Source organism: Diadema antillarum, unplaced genomic scaffold (assembly GCF_040938485.1).
Source record: "Diadema antillarum isolate AM-2024a unplaced genomic scaffold, OU_Dant_1.0 seq00001338_RagTag, whole genome shotgun sequence".
Lineage (NCBI taxonomy): Eukaryota > Metazoa > Echinodermata > Echinoidea > Diadematoida > Diadematidae > Diadema > Diadema antillarum.
In genome coordinates, this window is record NW_027272107.1 from 84,545 (window position 1) to 104,071 (window position 19,527).

The window sequence follows — 19,527 nt, forward strand, 5'->3', positions numbered from 1 at the left end:
TAGTATATATTCATATATGTATAGAATGTGTGCATATATATATATATATATATATATATATATATATGTCTGTTTACTTATTCATTTATTGCGTATGTGTTTGTGGGTACGCCAAGGCAAATCAATGTGTATTTTCACGTCCAATCTGTAGGTAATTATGTATGGGGAGAGAAAATGAAAAGCGTTATCATTGCAGGTGAGTGTCCGACATCTCCAGAAAACAAATTTAATTTTTTCCTTGTGTGTGTGTGTCTGTGTGTGGGTGTGTATACGTATAAAATCTGTGTTGATGTGTATGGTCCAGTATTAACATCAATTATGGTGTATTATTGGTTCGACGTGCTACCTTGATAATGACATACACGTATGAGCCCTTAAAGTAAAAGAAAAAAAATGCCATCAACTGCAATCAAACACACAAACTCTTACAGGCAGACATACATAAACACACACACACACACACACACAAACACACACACACACACACACACACACACACACGCACATGAACAAGGACATCAAGTCAGACAGGCAGAATAGCACGCACACTCACATCCACTCACAACACAACACACATATTGCAAATGTAAAATTCTGCTACACATGGCCCGCACGTTTTTGTTTTGTTTTGTTCTTTTTTTTTTGGAACTAGCTTGACACAGGCCGCATATAAAGGTAGCTTTTTTTTTTCTTCAAGCATTCTACCGTCCAGGTGTTTTTCATAAAGCGGTTGCTATATCATAGGCATGTACAAATCATTATCATTTACACACACGTATCAATGGGCGAGGCAGAAGAATGTATTTCAGAAACACATGTATAAACAGGAGATAAATGACAACCATCAGAGAAAATCTTCGTCTGCTCAATCGATTTTTTTTTCTTTCAGTAATTACAAAATATTTTCAAAACATTGTTTTCGAAGGATTAAGTTGTCTTTATTCAATAGATTTAACACAATCAAGTAAACAGAGACACATTCGATTTTTACAAATTAAAACGTAAGAACAATTGCGACCTCGAAAACCTTTGATATCTTTGATCCGATCCAAATATTATTCGCAGCAATTACATGTTTTTGTATGAATAGAATTGAGATATTGAAAACATCTAGTTTGATAGAGTTTTTGTGGTCTTATCATTAATCGTAATTGCATAAAATAGTCCAAGGAAACAAACATCAAAATAATACTCAGAGCAAGAAAAGATTCCAAATGATGAATGGATATACAAAGAAAAGACTAGCTATAGAGGAGATCTAGAAGAAAAAAACATGCTGTGATTTTTACAAATAAAAACATATGCTTACTTCTACACTGGGGTCTTTGACGCCTGTCATAAAAATACGGCTTATCTATCAGTATTTGCGGAAAAAAGAGCCCTACAGATCTTCTGCCTAATTGCCGGATTATCAATAAATAGCATAGAAACGTCTTCAATATTCTGCGTTGATCTTTACAAAGGAGGGGCGTGATTATGCTCACGGCAATACCGCTGCTCTCAAAGATTTCTGCCGGAGCATTCATATATTCAAAAATGGATCTTGCTGAAATGTAATGAAGTCATTTTGAGAGCATTGGGGAAAAATACATGCTAGCTATATCTTAAAATGTTGGAATACCAAATCTTGAGGGACTAACAACATGGCTTTTACAAAGATGCATTTATTTGTTGGCCTGTATACACAAAATTAATTCGTTGGATATAAACTAATGAGTTCCAAGCGGGTTAGATGAAAATATATTATGGCCTGTTTATACAAGTAAAAGAGAAATATCAACTACTATGAAAGTAACTATTGTTTATTATCTCAACTCGTATTGTCAACACTGAGCAAATGACAGATAAAGATAATGATTGCTTAAGAAGGACGGTATATCAAATGCAGCGGACGGTGGATGAAAGGAAAAATAGAATAAAGAAAGAAGAAAAATATAACTTATTAAACAACAGTGAAGAAAATGCAATCATATTATGTCCCAAACCTATGGAGAGTCACCATTCCAACTCAAGTCTAATTTGTCATTTGTTTTTAGGAATAACTAGAGATATACATTATGTAGAAAGCAAACGAATAACCTACATGGTTCCGCAAATCGCTTCATTTTGGGCCGTCTTTGAAACTCATGACCATGCTAGTACAAGATACACAACAGAACTCATTAACGTCTTGAAGCCGTATCCAGATGTATGCATGGGGCGTTAACAGGTCACCCAAGGGGGTGAGTGGCTATTGCTTTTTCGAAAATTCCTTGGGTATCTTTTTTTTTTCTGACAGGAAACAACTAAGATGGAATAGTTAGGCCATCGGTTCGAGAAATATCATTGGTGTTGATCAAAACCTTTGTGCCAGATGTTTTTAATGTGGAAGTGCAATAGCAACAGCAAGAACGTTTACTCCATGAGCTTTTAGGAACCTTATAATGGGCCCTTGACCCCGCCCTTGCTTACAGGGTGTACGCTTTTATACCCTATTTTTGATTTTTTTTGTTTTCTGCTTTTCTACTTTTCTTCTTTTCTTAGTGAAAACAATAGCTCGTACTTATGCTGAAATTGCGCGGCAAAAGGCAAACAGTGGGGTTATGGTGTGTGATTGTGAACCCCCAAATAAAAGATCTGTTCCGTGCATGCTAACTACACTTGTCTCACACTTTTAAACATCCGACCTCTTTCGTTCTGATATAAGTTTGACATAATATCATAAATACCAAGATATATGATTGTTTACACAGCGCTGCGATTCATATTACAAATTCTTCCAATAAAAATAGGCAATAGGAATCAGACCGTGACACAATAGCGACACCAATCTTTGGTGATTTCTTGATATACGCACGTGGAAATATTTCATTTGCTGTGGTAAGGTTTTCACTTCAAGGTTCAAAATGTATTGAAAAATATAACTCCAGCTGTGGCCAGATAAAGACTGTGTTTGTATCCGAATAACAAGAACAAAGAGTGTTTTCTACGTAACGTTTTTTGTCGATAGAAATATGACCTAGTTTAAAAGACAATTTCAGAGCGCTCTTTAACTGAGAACCTTACCATTATCATGGAAGAAGCTACCTCCCTCCTTGTCCTGCTTCTGTTTCTGTAGTATGATTGATTGTGACACCAAAGGTAGCATATTCGCTTGAGTATGACACACTTTATTCACAGAAATATCATGAAGACATGTTAGTATATTGTTTTCTTTACAAACAGAAAACCACGACCAAAGTAATACGTGTTTGAGCCCACCCTAAACCGTTTAAAAGGAAACAAGAAACGAACACACTAGAAAGCTAACAAGGAAATAAGGCAGACAGCACACTGAGGTTGGAAATAGAGAAATCTAATAATCTAAGATTTTGAAAATCTCGTTTTCAATATTCATAAACTACGAAGATCCATAATTATGCAAAATATCGACGACCATTCTATAATCAGCTAGACTGGTATGAAATAACATTTTCTCTTTGAGCAATGGGTTTCAGACAGGGATGAGTGCTGTTTAAAAAAAACTTTTTGTACGTGTGTGTGTGCGTGAATGTAGGTGTGTTCCCTCTCTGTCCGTCTGTTTTTTTTTTCTTAATTGGAGGGACGTGTTGAAAGGCGCATGAATATTCTGTTGCTGCTGTTGTTGTTGTTATCGTAATTGAAATTTTTATTATCATGACTATTTTGGCTTGTCATTTCCCATGCTGCTGTCGCTGTGTTGCTGCTGATACTGCTAATGGCATTGGGTACGGGGTTCCCAGTTCTCAGGCGGTTAGCGAGTGCTCTCTCCGCCTAGCAGCTGGTCTAAGAGGGCCCTGTACAGGCGACCGCTTTCAAGCTCCTGTCTCAACGCTGCGTAGTCATGGTGTGTGAAAGATCGTTTTTGCGCCGGGCTAAAAAGACAGAAATCAACAAGACCAAGCACATTAATATTATTAAGGATATATATATTACAATAATTACATTCTTGTGAACTCCCTGAGAAGGAGCTAAAATAAGTTATTCCCAATCCGAGCGGACAAGACAGTGTGAACCGAGCCGGAGACCATCTGCCACGAGGTCACTTTTGGTTCGAGGTCACTCTATGTTCAAATGTATATTTTCTTGCTAGAATACAATCAAAGCTTTTAGAATCATGGACATTAAGTGAAAAAAAGCTGTATTACAATGGTGTCTTAAGAAGATCAAATATACTTCAATAAGTGTTTGATCACGTACGATGATCGCTTTCCCGCCCTGGCCATCATGTCATTCATAGCCTGGAGTAGGAGACTACGTCGAAGACTGTCTTCCCTTTCCTGATGTCTGAGGGCGGCAAAATCGTTGTCTGCTATTCTCTTGGCGCTGGTCATAAATAAGAAAGAAGAAACAACAAGAAAGCGTGGAATAAGCGAAATCGGGGTTCTACTTTGAGCATGATTATGAGCAGAAAAATGTCTTTTGTAGTAACTGGGCAAATTGGTTTTTTAATAAGCCAGTTCGGGGTTCCACTTTGAGCATGAGCAGAAAAAGGTCATCTGTACCAGCAGACCATGTTGGTTTCTAAATTCACTAAGATAAGCATATGTGATGTAATGATTATTCAAGTGATCCTTAGTGGTGCTTGCCAGCATATCCCCCTGGCATTACAAGTGGTATTTGACAATATCAATAGGAAAAGATTGTCAATACATTCAATGCAAAATAATGAAATGGATGCTTTCCAACATGCTAATTAATGGATCATTCTGGTCACCTGGCCTACGCAAGTTCATCCTTTGTTTGAACATGACTGATGATTTCCATAATTGTTACTTCGGGCAAGCTCAATATGCCTTCTGTCGCTTGAAAACTAGTGGAGTGCCTAATCAACTGAGAAAGAAGAAAGGTCATTTGTACCCATGTGCCCATGAGCTAACCCCGAACTGGCTTATTCATTGAGATAAGCATCTGTGATGAAATGATAATTTAAAGGGATAGTTTATCATTGTGGACATGAGGATAAGGCTTTTGATTTTTTGCGAGATATACCAAGAAACCACTTCTGAAACAATGCCGCGCATACCATTCTAAGAGGAAATCAAAGTTTGTTTGATTAAAATCGGTTTAGGAATGACTGAGACATCCAAAAACCAGGTAAAACAAAGCTATCGTAATAAAATTTGGGTCCCACCTTTTATTTGGATCACTCCGTTTCGGATATCTCAGCCATTTCAAAACCAATTTTTATCAAATAAACGTTGAATTCCTTTTGGAATTAAATGCTCTTTCACTTTTAATATGAGGTTTCTCATTATCTCACCCCAAAATGTTAGAAACTTATTAGTTAAGTAGTTAGTGCCGGCCAGTACATAGAAATAACGTCAAAAGCGGCATTTGGCATTGATAATAGAAACACACAAAAAAAGTTAATACATTTAGTGCCAAATAATGAAATGTATGCTTCCACAAGTGTTAATTGACGGAACATACTGGTCATTTGGTCTATATGCAAATCCATCGTTTGTTTGAACCTGACGGATAAATTCTATAAATTGTTACGTAGGGCAAGCTTACGAATTGTGTCGCTTTGAAAACGAGTGAAATGCCCAACGAATTGAGAGAGAGAAAAACAAATCATTAAACCCGTGTGCACATGAACCAACTCTGAACTGACTTTTCACTAGCTGTAAGTAATAACTGACCAGAGATTCAACATGAAATTTGCCAACTACATTGTATATTGCAATATCCATTTTCGTTTTAAAGGACAATGACAATGATGGCGAAATAGAAAGTAATAACTGTGATAATTTCGATATTTCTATCGATCTTAACAGGATGATTTTCATCATCATTATGATATATGACAATGTGATTCAGAAATAAAAACAAAATGTTTGGAACCTACTGATTATACCTTAATAACTGTTGTCTTTATTATTTGCACTTCCTCATTATTTTGTTTTTGGGTTTTTCTTTTTTTCTTTTGCTTTTTATCAAAACCAACGTTATTCCCCTCAAAGACCATGTAGTCACTATTTTATAACGCACAAACACGATTACCAACCATAACGAACAAAGCGATTTCGTAGAATTGTAGTGACATTTCAGTGATAAGAGATTGAAAAGAAAAGCCGGCCCCTTTTAAAACTAGGAGAACGAGAATAAACCTTCTATACGCATTTATGCCAACCCCTTGTGCATGCCAAGTGTACTAAGAATTCTATCGCTGAGGAGCATCGTTCAAACTGAATGAGTGATTACTGAATTAAGAAAAAAAAAAAAAACCCGCACACATTTCAAATCACAACCGTCCATCTAGCGTAATGACATTATTAAGTTACAGACTCCGGGTATAGAGTCATGGGCGTCACCAGGGGGAGTGCGTTGGGTGCGAACGCACCCCCCTTCAGATCAAAAAAAAAAAAAAAAAAAAAAATCAGTCTGCGAGCGACCTCAACGCCGGACGCTAAATAATTATTCTTTTCTATTTTTTTTTTTAATATTTTGCACCAGGGACACACACACACACACACACACACACACACACACACACACACACACAAAATTGCACCCCTGGTTCTGGCGGCACTGATTTTATACATATCTATTAGTATTCTACAGTGTTTACTATTTATCGACCGTACTGTACATCCGTACCATACGGAGCACTTATACACGTTTGCATACATGTACGTGTGCTACTTACAAGTACGTGAATGTAGGGTCTATGTACGTAACTTCTGACCAATCCATATTGCCAGCCCAAGAGCGAGCCTTTGTCATAGCCTCATTAAAAAAAAAAATGAAGGGGCAAGCATATTTTAGTTATGCCCCCCCCCATAATTAATAATTCCCGAAATTAGAAGATTTTCTTGCTTTTGAAAGAAAACAAAAATGTTGCCCCCTTAAAAACATTGGAAGGCAAGCGCACTATTTGCCCCACCCCACATAATCATAATTTCCCGCGATGAAAAGATTTTCTTGCTTTTTTGTTAGAATTCAAGAAATCTGTCCAATTATTTCACCCAAAAGTAGTGGCGTAACTACGGAGGGGGGGGGGGGGGTGCGCCCCCCTCCCAATCCGCTGGTTTAAAAAAAAAAAGAAGATTTACCGAAATAGTACTTCAAGTGTTAGTAAACTGCTTTTGAATGAAAGGGTGATCCAGAAATAAGATATTTTTCTATGATTTCTTTTAACCATAACTAAATAGGTATATAGTGTGAAACATTGTTCAAAAAGACTGGCCCCCTGGCCGACAAAAGATTGTGATTCCTGGTTGGCATTCTGCATATAAGCAGAATGTGCGTAGTGTACTCAGTACATCCGAACGAAGAGTCGCTACAATGTTGCGCAATGTGACGTAGAATGTACACCATTGTACCTTACGCTTCGTTATATCAAAGCTAGATCATTGATTTTGCAGTGTTGCTTTACATACTAGTCTAGGCTATATAAAAATGTCTTGCATTGCCAATAAAATGACTTGACCTGGGCTAATTCCTAACTTTTCCATGTATATAATACACACACACAAACAAACACGCACAATTAGTTTAGGGGATGCTCTAAAGTGCAGATTTTGGACATTCTTTCCCCGCTTGGTCACTTCGACGCCACCTCGCTGGTCATACCTCCCCCAGTCATGAACATAAACCCACACCCTTGACTAACAGTGGCGGATCCAGGGGAGGGGCGCACCGGGCGTCCCCCCTTTAATTTCCAAAGCAAAAAAAAAATAATAAAATAGCTGCAAACGGCAGTTTTTGGACAGTAAAATGTCAAAATTTTCAAGCTCGCTCGCTCGCTCGCATTTAATTGTTATGCAATTCTCCTGATGTTGCTGCCAGTAATTACTGGCAGTTGCGCCCGTTGCGCCCCCACCCCTCCTTTATTTCCAAAGCAAAAAATATGGCTCAAAATGGCAGTTTTGGGACTGTAAAATGTCAAAATTTTCAAGCTCGCTCTCTTCGCTCGCTCGCATTTAATTGCTATGCCATTCACCTGATGTTGCTGCCAGTAATTGCCGGCAGTTGCGCCCGGTGCGCCCCCCCCCCCCTTAATTTCCAAAGCAAAAAAAATATGGCTACAAATGGCAGTTTTTGGACTGTAAAATGTCAAAATTTTCAAGCTCGCTCGCTCGCTCGCTCGCATTTAATTGTTATGCAATTCTCCTGACGTTGCTGCCAGTAATTACTGGCAGTTGCGCCCGTTGCGCCCCCCACCCCTCCTTTATTTCCAAAGCGAAAAAATATGGCTCCAAATGGCAGTTTTGGGACTGTAAAATGTCAAAATTTTCAAGCTCGCTCTCTTCGCTCGCTCGCATTTAATTGCTATGCCATTCACCTGATGTTGCTGCCAGTAATTGCCAGCAGTTCCGCCCGGTGCCCCTCCCCCTTTAATTTCCAAAGCGAAAAAATATGGCTAAGAACGGCAGTTTTTGGACTGTTAAATGTAAAATTTTCAAGCTCGCTCGCTCACTCGCATTTAATTGTTATGCAATTCTCCTGATGTTGCTGCCAGTAATTACTGGCAGTTGCGCCCGTTGCGCCCCCACCCCTCCTTTATTTCCAAAGCAAAAAATATGGCTCAAAATGGCAGTTTTGGGACTGTAAAATGTCAAAATTTTCAAGCTCGCTCTCTTCGCTCGCTCGCATTTAATTGCTATGCCATTCACCTGATGTTGCTGCCAGTAATTGCCGGCAGTTGCGCCCGGTGCGCCCCCCCTTAATTTCCAAAGCAAAAAAAAAAAAAAAAAAAAAAAAAAAATGGCTACAAATGGCAGTTTTGGACTGTAAAATGTCAAAATTTTTCAAGCTCGTTCGCTCGCTCGCTCGCTCGCATTTAATTGTTATGCAATTCTCCTGACGTTGCTGCCAGTAATTACCGGCAGTTTCGCACGTTGCGCCCCCACCCCTCCTTTATTTCCAAAGCGAAAAAATATGGCTCCAAATGGCAGTTTTTGGACTGTAAAATGTCAAAATTTTCAAGCTCGCTCTTTTCGCTCCCTCGCATTTAATTGCTATGCCATTCACCTGATGTTGCTGCCAGTACTTGCCAGCAGTTCCGCCCGGTGCGCCCCCCTTAATTTCCAAAGCAAATAAATATGGCTACAAACGGCAGTTTTGGGACTGTAAAATGCCAAAATTTCCAAGCTCGCTCTCTTTGCTCGCACGCATTTAATTATTATGCCATTCACCTGATGTTGCTGCCAGTAATTGCCAGCGGTTGCGCCCGGTGCGCCCCCCTCCCTTGATTTACAAAGCAAAGAAATATGGCTACAAACGGCAGTTTTTGGACTGTAAAATGTCAAAATTTTCAGTCGTTAGTCGTTAAAGCGAAAAAATTAGTCGTTATGCCATTCTCCTGATACCGCTGCCAGTAATTTGTCGTTTCACACCGTCATTCCATAGTCCATTTATAGGAGGTGCAACCCCCTCCGGCACTTCCACACCCTCCCCCCCCCCCCCCCCCCCCCCCACCCTTGCTCGCTCCCTCGCATACTATATACCCCCCCCCCCCCCCCCCAAGATGAAATCCTAGCTACGCCGGTGCCCTTTCCCCGCTTGGTTTCCCTCAAAAAACAGTAAAAGTCTAGGGATTGAGAGCTTCCTATATTCCAAATGTCTGTCCAAAAAATCACGTAAACATTTAGTGTCAAAACGCACCCCCCTTGAAAAAAAGCTGGTGACGCCCCTGAGAGTTCGCCAATTTGTTCAAGTCTGACCGTGAACACTGACCTTCATTAACAGTAACAAGACACGCGGTGGAGGCGCGACTGAGCGCAAACCTTGTCATGATTAATCACAGATCAGAGGGTTGCTTAAAAAAAAAACAAACAGCCGATTTCGCAAATAAATTGCTAAATTGTGGTCCGTAAAAGCTAAACGTGGACGATATGTGTGACATTAACGACTGTTAATGAGTTCAATTAGTAATACAGGTGTCTGCGTGTAAGTTGAGTAATCAGTGTTATTGCGCCCGATTAATGGTGTAAGGAGAATAACGGATGGTTGGCGTGTAACGTCTTATTGACCGCCCAAAGGTTGGCGCTCAAAGTAAAACGATACCCTTTTCGACCCGAACAAGCACGGCTTCCCCCTCGTTTCTGTTCATTTATTATACACCAACATCCAATTATTTAGTGGTCGTAATGAGTAACGTGGTTTGTCAGAGCATTATTCCTAGAAAATCGCGTCTGTTCTTACATTAAATTGGTTATGAGTCATTACGGGTGAAACTGATAATAGATCAAGGTTTCGCGTGAGAAAATAACCCAAGTGATGAATAATAATGGACTGAGCGAAGGAGGGAGACAGGGGTAGTAACGTCACAGTTACGCATAACAGGGGTGACAATTAAGCTAACTATGACTACGAACCTATTATCAAACTATCTCTTACGTAAATTTAAGTAAACATGTTATCGGTCATTTACTGTTATGAAGACATGTCTTAAGTACTCGGCCCATCTCAGTAAATCAAAAGAAAGAAAATCAAATGTGCATTTTACATGGATGACGATAGGGCTCCTGTCTCAATATTTGCTAACAAAACTAAAAAAAGTGATCTTCGTAGAAAACGGTGTCGTTTATAGCAACATGAGCAATGGAACAATCTGAATGAATACTTCAACTAAGCCAAACGTGAAAAGGACTTACACGCTATCAGTCCGGGTGTTTTTATCTGTGTTCACCCAGATTGTATGCTATACTTTCGGCTATAAAACACCATGTTAACATCCGAACAAATCTTTGAAAACACAATTCTGTGACTTGAATTTGTATCTTTTTCTCCTCATTAAATTTCCCATTAATTTTTAGTAGGGCCTAGTTGATAAGAAAAGTACACAACATAAGTAGATGCTGTTGCAATGATAAATATTAGCAAGTTCAGAATATTAGCTCTTACGCTTATGTGCAAAAGATTGGCAATTCTTTTTCCTCTGAAGTTGAGTATAGATACATTTATTTATTTAATGCATTCTGTCCAATCTTTCTCCAGCACTGCATGAGCACTATAATTTCACTATTGCCAAGCCAACGATAACATCAACAGCCATGAAAGCAAAATCACCCAAGGACTAGAGGAGTTAAAGGGATAGTACATAGTTTTGGTTGAGATGGGGATTCTGGTTTTAACTTTGTGTGAGATGATTAGAAACCACTTCATGAAATATTAAAGAACATACAACTCTGAGAGGAATTACAAGCTTATTTGACTGAAAATCGGGTTTAAAATGGCTAAGATATCCAACAAGTTGATAACATCAATAGCCATGAAAGCAACATCACCCAAGGACGAGAGGAGTTGAAGGGATAGTATAGTTTTGATTGAGATGAGGATTCTGGTTTTAACTTTGTGTGAGATGATTAGAAACCACTATTTCGTGAAATATTAAAGAGCATACAACTCTCAGAGGAATTACAAATTTATTTGACTGAAAATCGGGTTTGAAATGGCTGAGATATCCAACACAAAACAAAACAAAACAAAACAGAGTGGTGCTAATAAAAGGTGCCGGGACCCATCCTTTATTAGGATCTCTTTATTTTGTGGATATTTCTGCCATTTCAAAACCGATTTTCATCAAATAAACTTTGAATAGTATGCCTTTTAATAGTTTATATCATTAGGTTCTAATTATCTCGCAAAAAAAAAAAAAAAATCAAACCTGAATCTCCATCTCAGCCAAAAGTATACCATCCCTTTAAGCGCTCAGCAGTGAACCCTTTCGATAAAGTTGAGAAAAAAGTCGGTGCCTAGATGCATCCATTATTCATAGCTCCTACTCAAGCTTATTCATGAGATTGGGTTGAGTACCAAAAGAAATCCACATCAATATCTGCTGCGCTCGCAAGTTAGGACAAACCCTTTTCTAACTCTTTTGATAAAAGAAAAAAATAGGGGAGGGGTGGAAACTTTATGAGCAGGAGCCTCTCTATGGAATATTTACCTACACAAATATCCTTATACAGAAATAAACGTCTACAAATTCTTTGTATATTGTTTGTTTTATTTTTCGCTGGACAGAAGGGCCAGAGCGTAATTTTCTCTACTAACTTACTCCCACTTTGGAAGGTATAGAGTAGCGTTTATATGCTTTAATACAACTATTCAAAATTCAAACTATTCTACGAGAGACATTGTAATATCAAACGTGATTGTGAACGTGATTGTAACCACGTGCATGACGAACAAAACTCATGAGAGTGTTTGCAAGAGTTGCTTTGTAACGTGACATGACTCCACGGCAATGATATCAACCTCTAAGTTTCCATTAATGAGAAATGTCGCCCTATTCATATTTCATATTTCATATCAGTCGTAGTTCATTTTCTGTGCTTGAAAAATTCCTTTGTCTTCTAGTAACGTACAAAGGTAAGCGGAAACAAAAAGACAAAAAAAAATATGCATTAAAGAGAGGGGGTGGGAGAGGGAGAGGGAGAGAGAGAGAGAGAGAGAGAGAAAGAGAGGAAGGAAGAGGTGCACTCACATCAGTTTGATCTTGCGTGAATATGATGAAGCTTACACAGCTAAATGTCGGCAAATTAGACGTTTTAGTGAAGGTCAAATTCCGGACGGGGACGCGAATCCAAGCCTTGTCTATAATTCACCATAACTTGAATTTCCCTACAAAAATAGATCATAGCAGTTGAAACGTGGAGGCATGCTGTCCGTCTGCAGACCATCACTGAATTTAGAGTGCATTATATACATGTTGATATTATTTAAAGCTTTTCTTTCTTTTTTGAAGCGCCATGATCACCAAAAAGTGGGCCTGTATGCGTCATATAAATGGCCACTATTGTTATTATTATCATTATTATTATTATTATTATTATTATTATTATTATCATCATTATTATTAGTAGTAGTAGTATTAGTAGTAGTAGTAGTAGTATCATCATCATAATCATCATCTTTATTATTACTATGATTGTACGATTATGACACAATTCTTTTTTGAGATTTCAAAGACATTTCTCTACGAGTATAATTGAATCATTAAAAATTCGATTCATTGATTGAAACAGTCGCATTCATGGTAATGCCGTATCATCAAAGCTACTGCTCAATTTTTCGGAGAGAATCATTTATTTTAATGCTCTATCTCAATGAACATTTATATTTATCAGTTTTCCTTTCAAATTTCACTTCAAAAGTAATTATACAAACTCGCGCAGATATTCCGATATTTTTATCAATCTCTGCGACGCTACATGGGTAAAAAAAAAGATAAAGATGGTGGGAGATAATCGAGTCCAAGCCAGTGGTTATGCAGATTTTTCGATTCAACTTAAACATTCCAGCTTCTTTCTGTCGTTTTCGATTTTGCAAAGTTTTCTTTCCACTTCAGTCTTCATTAATGGTAATAGTCTTTCTTCATTAAAGGTAATAGTCTTAAAAAGTATCTCTTTGATTAAAGAAACTGTTTGCAACTAAATTACTTGACAAAAAAAAAAACAACGGCTGAGCGATTAATGATGCCTTGAGTGAAATGTCACTCTAAATGAAGATACATCAACGTGAAACCGGGGCTGGCTGAGCGTAGATGATAAACGGATACTCATATCGTCGTATCAAAGAGAAAATTCAAGAAAATGGAACGATTTCCGAACCGTAACTGCATTAAAGGGAACGACAAATGACTCTCGACAGTCGGAATTAGGTGCCGTATAAAAGTGTCATCGAATGGGGGATGTTGGGCGTCATTCGCCGGACTGAGATTGGAATTGAATCATTGATGACAGGGAATTGATGAAAAAGAATCAACCCTCGCGTGAAACGTGCACGGCCGTTGAACCGAGAGATTCAAACTGTTTTGCGAATATTTGAATAGCGGCGCACATTGCTCCTCTTCTGTTTTCTATAATATGCTTCACGTTTGCGTGGGAGGCAATCGACTGCGCCCTCCTAACTGATGATATTCAGCCATCGTCTAATTTTGAATTAGTCATATCGATGTTTGAATACGTGGCATCTTTCGTGGGCACAACACGCGAAAAAGCCGGGATAAAAAGATAAGCTACTACACTTGGCAATGTTACAACCTTTTTTGATTTTAAAGATAGGGTACATTTTGTTTTTTATTAAATGGAGGTGGGGGTACTTAGGGAAGATAAAGTCTTAAAGATTGGATTGATATGAAAATATTATACTCTCTTTTTCGTTATAGCTACTTCCAAACTTTGTATTCGATGCCTACATAGGAAAGAGAAAGAATATCCAAAAATGAAAGGAATAAACAAAGAATCTGTATAGGCGTATATTTATATATATATATATATATATATATATGGCCTATATCGTGCGGAAACAACGCCAAAGGTATAACTATATGGAAGACAATTACGATCGCCATATCTCTGCAAGAAATGTTACCTTTTGACTGTTGTTTTGCAGAGCTATTATGCACAAAGGGCAATGTTGTCTTACACTTACTGTATAATAATTATGAGAGGAGATGAAATAAAAACTAATTCTCATTTCTCTTTTACCATTGATTTCGAACAGCCCAGGAATTGTTAATTATTCCCTATACCTTCCTGCCATGCAGCAATACAACAGTCTCAAGCTTTAATATCTCTATTTATATTTCTGTGATCAGAACCATATGCTTGTCACAAAGCTCAAAAGAATACACTTCTTTTCAGCGTAGTGAATTCTGCCGGCCGTATAATGGTAAATTATGTATGGATAACTGCCTCCTGGTGTCACTTTCATTTAGGACACAAAGTATTCAATGTAGGATTAGAGTGTTAAGATTCAATTGTTGAGGATAAGACTTCATTTTCTAAAGCTTTAGATATCAGATCAGAGGTTTGAACATCCGAGCACAAGAACGCACGTCAGTATTGGATTCGTGATACGCAATTGAATTGAAGGAGAGGTATAGAAGAAACTTGTTTTCCCCATGTATTCTTACTCTTCCATATATTGGTAAAATAAAGTACAGTAGATAAGGTTTCTCAAACTTTTGCATTGACGTCAACATAAGTCTCATCTGAAGAATGCATTCCTTGCACACGGTGTCATAGACACAAGCTAATATTGAAAAACGGGCAAGAAGAACACGCTAAACAAGGAATAAAAAAGGTTGTTTAATCCACGGGGGATAACAATATCCTACCTGATTTTCAAACTGCGTTTCGATGAATCGTCGTACTTAATTGCATTTGCATTTTCTGCAAACAAGATTTTGAGAAAAGCTCTTGTCTTCAACAATTCCAGCCCACATTTGCCACCTTACTTTCATATCTCGAGTTTTCCTTATTACCAAGCAGCCAGCGGGCTTTCCTTGGAATAATTGTGAAGCGAATATTACTTTTTTTGTCATGGAACAATTACAAACTGTGTCTGTGTGCGTTCGTTTGAGGGATTCTTTAACCCTATATGATCTAAGATTCTCGTAAAATTTATTCAGTTTCATAAGGCTACGAGTTAGCGCTTGAAATACAATGTTATTATAATTTCCTCATCAGTTTAGATATCAATATCAATGTCATTTTAGTCATTTTGTCAAGAGCAAAGGGCCATGATAACAACATTTTTTTTTTCAAGCAAATATTATGTCTGTTTAATTTTTTTGAGACGGCCCTTGCAACATGGAGCATGTCACTGAGGAGAAAAAGAATGAACATTTCTAAGTAGGTCTTAAAGGGGATGGCTAGTAACTGATCAGTGGGAATGCTGGGGGATGATTGTTCCAATCCTTGTGGGATTCATTTAAGAGTAAGATATATATCTACTGTTGTGTGGAAATTATTTGCTTCAGAATGGACTCATATTCAAGAAATGTGCAGCTTAATGTTTCCACGTTAGCATGCCTGCACAGTGACAGGGCCTTAAATTGCACATTCCTCGAATATGAGACCATTCTGAAGTAAATAATTTTCACACAACAATAGATATATAGTGTACTCTTAAATGAATCCCACAAGGATTGGAACAATCATCCCCCAGCATTCCGTCTGATTCCCAATGATCAGTTACTACCCATCCCCTTTAATTGAAATAGTTTAAGTTTACAAACTTGATTTGATTGATTTTGTTGTTGTTGAAAACTTCATTTCTGTTTTGATGTGGGTGGGATCAAATTTTGGCAAAATTTCTGTTATCGTTGATTTTACGTTTGTACATTGTGTTCCTGAAAGAAAACGTTGCATAGATATATTAGAATTGAAATTGAAATTGAAATTGAAATTCAGTTTTCTTATCTTACAAGCCTTGTTAACAGAGTTGGGTTATATGACTTACTTGCTGCCTAAAAAGTGTGGATAACGACAGGATTTAGACTCTTCCACTTCGTAAAAAATGGAATAGGGAGTATCAGATTTCCTTCAATCCCCCTAAAAAATTAAAGCTTTGTGTATTATCTTCTTTTTTTTTATCTGTACGTCAGGTTTTCTGCAATTAATTTTTTTTTCAACTTATAGTCTGAATCTATTGTGCTCTGTTTCAAATGTTATATTCTATGCGCGGACTTGAAGTTCCTTTTATAACTGTGTTGAAATAAAATCACAATGAAATGAAATGAAATGAAATGAAGCTGTCTGGCTTGCGTACAGCGCGTTTCTGAATGGTAGCTTTGTTGCCAATATTTGATATTAACCTCCTTATACGTAACCATTATTTATTAGCGCTCGTGAAATATTGTTTGGTCTTATTTAACAGCGCCTCTTAATCTCATTCATTCGCTCATCATCATGGGGCAGCAGTTGTTCTTGTTGGGAAACAACATTCAAACATGAAACAAAGCATTACAGGACGACTAATCGTAAAGAGTAAAAGGGTAGTATCATTAAACTTTGTCAGACTAAAGAGCACAGCTGAGTTTGCATAGCGGACTCTATTTTGGTTTCACTTGGGCTTGCTTATAAAACGTTGTGTAGGCCTGCCAAGAAACAGGGTTTTGAAACATGGTGTTTGAAACACTGTTCTGAAACACCGTTTGATAGAGGTGCGCGTACGAGTTTATCCCGAGCATTTTCAAGCTCGAGCAGACTGTGCTATAAGAGAGCTTTCGATCTGCGGCGCGAACGCTATAGGACAACGACAGTTAGGTGAAAAAAAAAGGAAAGAAAAGAAAAAGTGGTGTTCTACACATGAGCGATACACCTGTTTCCATTGGCCAACCCTGGATGCTGCGTCGTCTTGGCGTTCTCGTCGCAGATCCAGAGCTCACTACTGTGCATGTTAGTACGCTCAGCTTGTCCCGTGGTAATTATATTGGTCAAACAGGGCGTGCGTGCAACCACAATCCCTATTTGAAGTCACGGTTGCATTAAAAGACTTTCAAAACCTTAATTTTTCAGTGAAACACTGTTTTGAATCGCACCTTCACAAAACAATGAAAACCGTGATTCTAATCTCGACTACCATAGATAGCAAAATTTAACCCACAAAACATGGTTTTAAATCCTAGTTTCTACCCAAAAATATCTTGCTATATACACACATCCCTCGGTCTCTGATGACCTTTGAAACGTAAAAAGTATAAACTAATCGGCTGCTAATGGTTGACCTTTGAACTCACATGCCGTCCGCTCTGAATCCGTTTCCCATTCCTGCTTCGTCTCCGTCGTCCCACGTGGCTGGCTCAAAACCTTCCGAGGGCGCCCTTCTCTCTCGATTTTGTCTGTTCACAATCAATTCAACAGCAAACAAGAAATAGCAAACAAATGAAAAGTTCTGTCTTTCATTTACTTTGCAATCACATGAGGACATTACTTTCAAGTGACAGATGTCACTGCTTATACTATGAGAAAAAAAAAAGAGAGAAACAGCGAAAATCAAAGAAACCCAAGCAAAGCCAACTGTACATGTTGCGAATAACTGGTATTTGTTTTCTCCATTATGATTACATTCATTTTAGTTCAGCCTCCTTCAATACATGCCTTGCAATCCTAAAATACAAAAAAGCCTCTCGAATTCTTTAGGAGATATTCAACTAAATTGTAAATCGACAGACACGGTGTGTGGCCGATACTGTCAATCAGTTGGTGGACGTATTTTGATTTACCAACAAATTCTTATGTAATTGCTAGAGACAATATTCTTGTGTGTTAGCTGAAGTAATATATCAAAATGTATACTAAAGCCTCAATTGAATTTTTCTGTGTTTTCAGTCCGTGTATAGCAGATGAAATCATGAAATTTTGGGGATTTTAAGTGGCATCATTCGAAAGAAGAAGAGGAAGAGGAAGATCGAAGAAGATGCTCATCTTTTGTAAAATCAGGAAAAGGCGAATGCGCAGCATTTACACCGAAGAAACTTATATTATTCACCCATATTCTTTTGTGTCGTGAAGTTAGGACAATGTGCGCAAAGCTGTGGAGTTTTCACTGCCAATCAGGCTGTTGATTACACGTTTAAATCAAAGGGAATGGCTGGTAACTGATCAGTGGGAATCAGTGGGAATGCTGGGGGATGATTGTTTCAATCCTTGTGGGATTCATTTAAGAGTATATCAAATATCTATTGTTGTGTGAAAATCATTTGCTTCAGAATGGTCTCATATTCAAGTAATGTGCAGTTAAATGTTTCCAGGTTAGCATGCCTGTACAGTGACGAGGCATGAAACTGCACATTACTTGAATATGAGACCTTTCTAACGCAAATAATTTTCACACAACAAGATATATGTATAATGTACTCTTAAATGAATTCTAAATCGCAACAAAGCCGTTTCTCATAAAACCACAACTGCAGAAAGTCTATTGTAGAAATGCTTTTTATCCAAAAAAAAAAGAAGATATTGTTCATATTTTGTATACTTCACAATTGTTAACATTAATTATACTGATTAACATTTCTGTGTTGGTTATGTTTATCCGTCACTCACACTTTGGAACTATTTTGAAGCACTAAAATTAGCTTTTTTATTTTGCCATCTGCAGATGTTAGACAGAGCCTAAAGACAAAGATGGAGCACATGAGGGAATATGAAATAAAAAATGATAATTCCACTACATTCCATGTCAGTTTGTTTATAATATTTCGAAAAAAAAAACCCATAGCAACAAACACAAATAAATTGATATGATGGCACACAATTAGCACAGCGAAGTATCAAGGAATGATATCATAAATATAGCAACGATGTTATGAACATCAACAAACACACGATTGCAACAAAGGTCTGTCCATGCATACTCAACTAATTGACGATAAACGAATCGCTTAACTTACGGAAGATCTGTTGCAGCAGCGAATCCAAGAAGTGCGGCAAAAGCCACGGAAAAGACGATGACCGTTGATTGCATGGTGGTGAATGTGTGTGTGTGTGTGTGTCTGTGTGTGTCTTTTAGCGTTTTGTATGGAGAGAAGGAAAGAGAGAAGAAGAGAAATTACAATCATTAATACATCAGCATTTCTAAATATTTTGCATGATACTTCAAGAAAAAGGATTGGGTGGCAGAGTCTGCTGAACAACTATACTTTAAGATTTATGACTAGCTTTATGAAACTTAAATTTACTGGTTTTTAAAAGAAGCCTATGCCTATAATACATACTTACATACAAACATATTTTATGAAACTTAAATTTACTGGTTTTTAAAAGAAGCTTATGCCTATACATA

General features: G+C 37.8%; 1 protein-coding gene across 1 annotated transcript; it reads right to left on the reverse strand.

The window, feature by feature from the left end:
* Nucleotides 1-1,379: 1,379 nt before the first annotated feature.
* LOC139708456 (uncharacterized) lies at nucleotides 1,380-19,249 on the reverse strand. Its single transcript, XM_071620409.1, has 4 exons — nucleotides 19,136-19,249; nucleotides 17,480-17,581; nucleotides 4,198-4,323; nucleotides 1,380-3,872 (listed from the first exon to the last, which is right to left on the reverse strand). The coding sequence occupies exons 1-4, from the start codon at nucleotides 19,207-19,209 to the stop codon at nucleotides 3,752-3,754; spliced, it is 423 nt and encodes a 140-aa protein (XP_071476510.1). The 5' UTR covers nucleotides 19,210-19,249; the 3' UTR covers nucleotides 1,380-3,751.
* Between the last annotated feature and the right edge of the window lie 278 nt (nucleotides 19,250-19,527).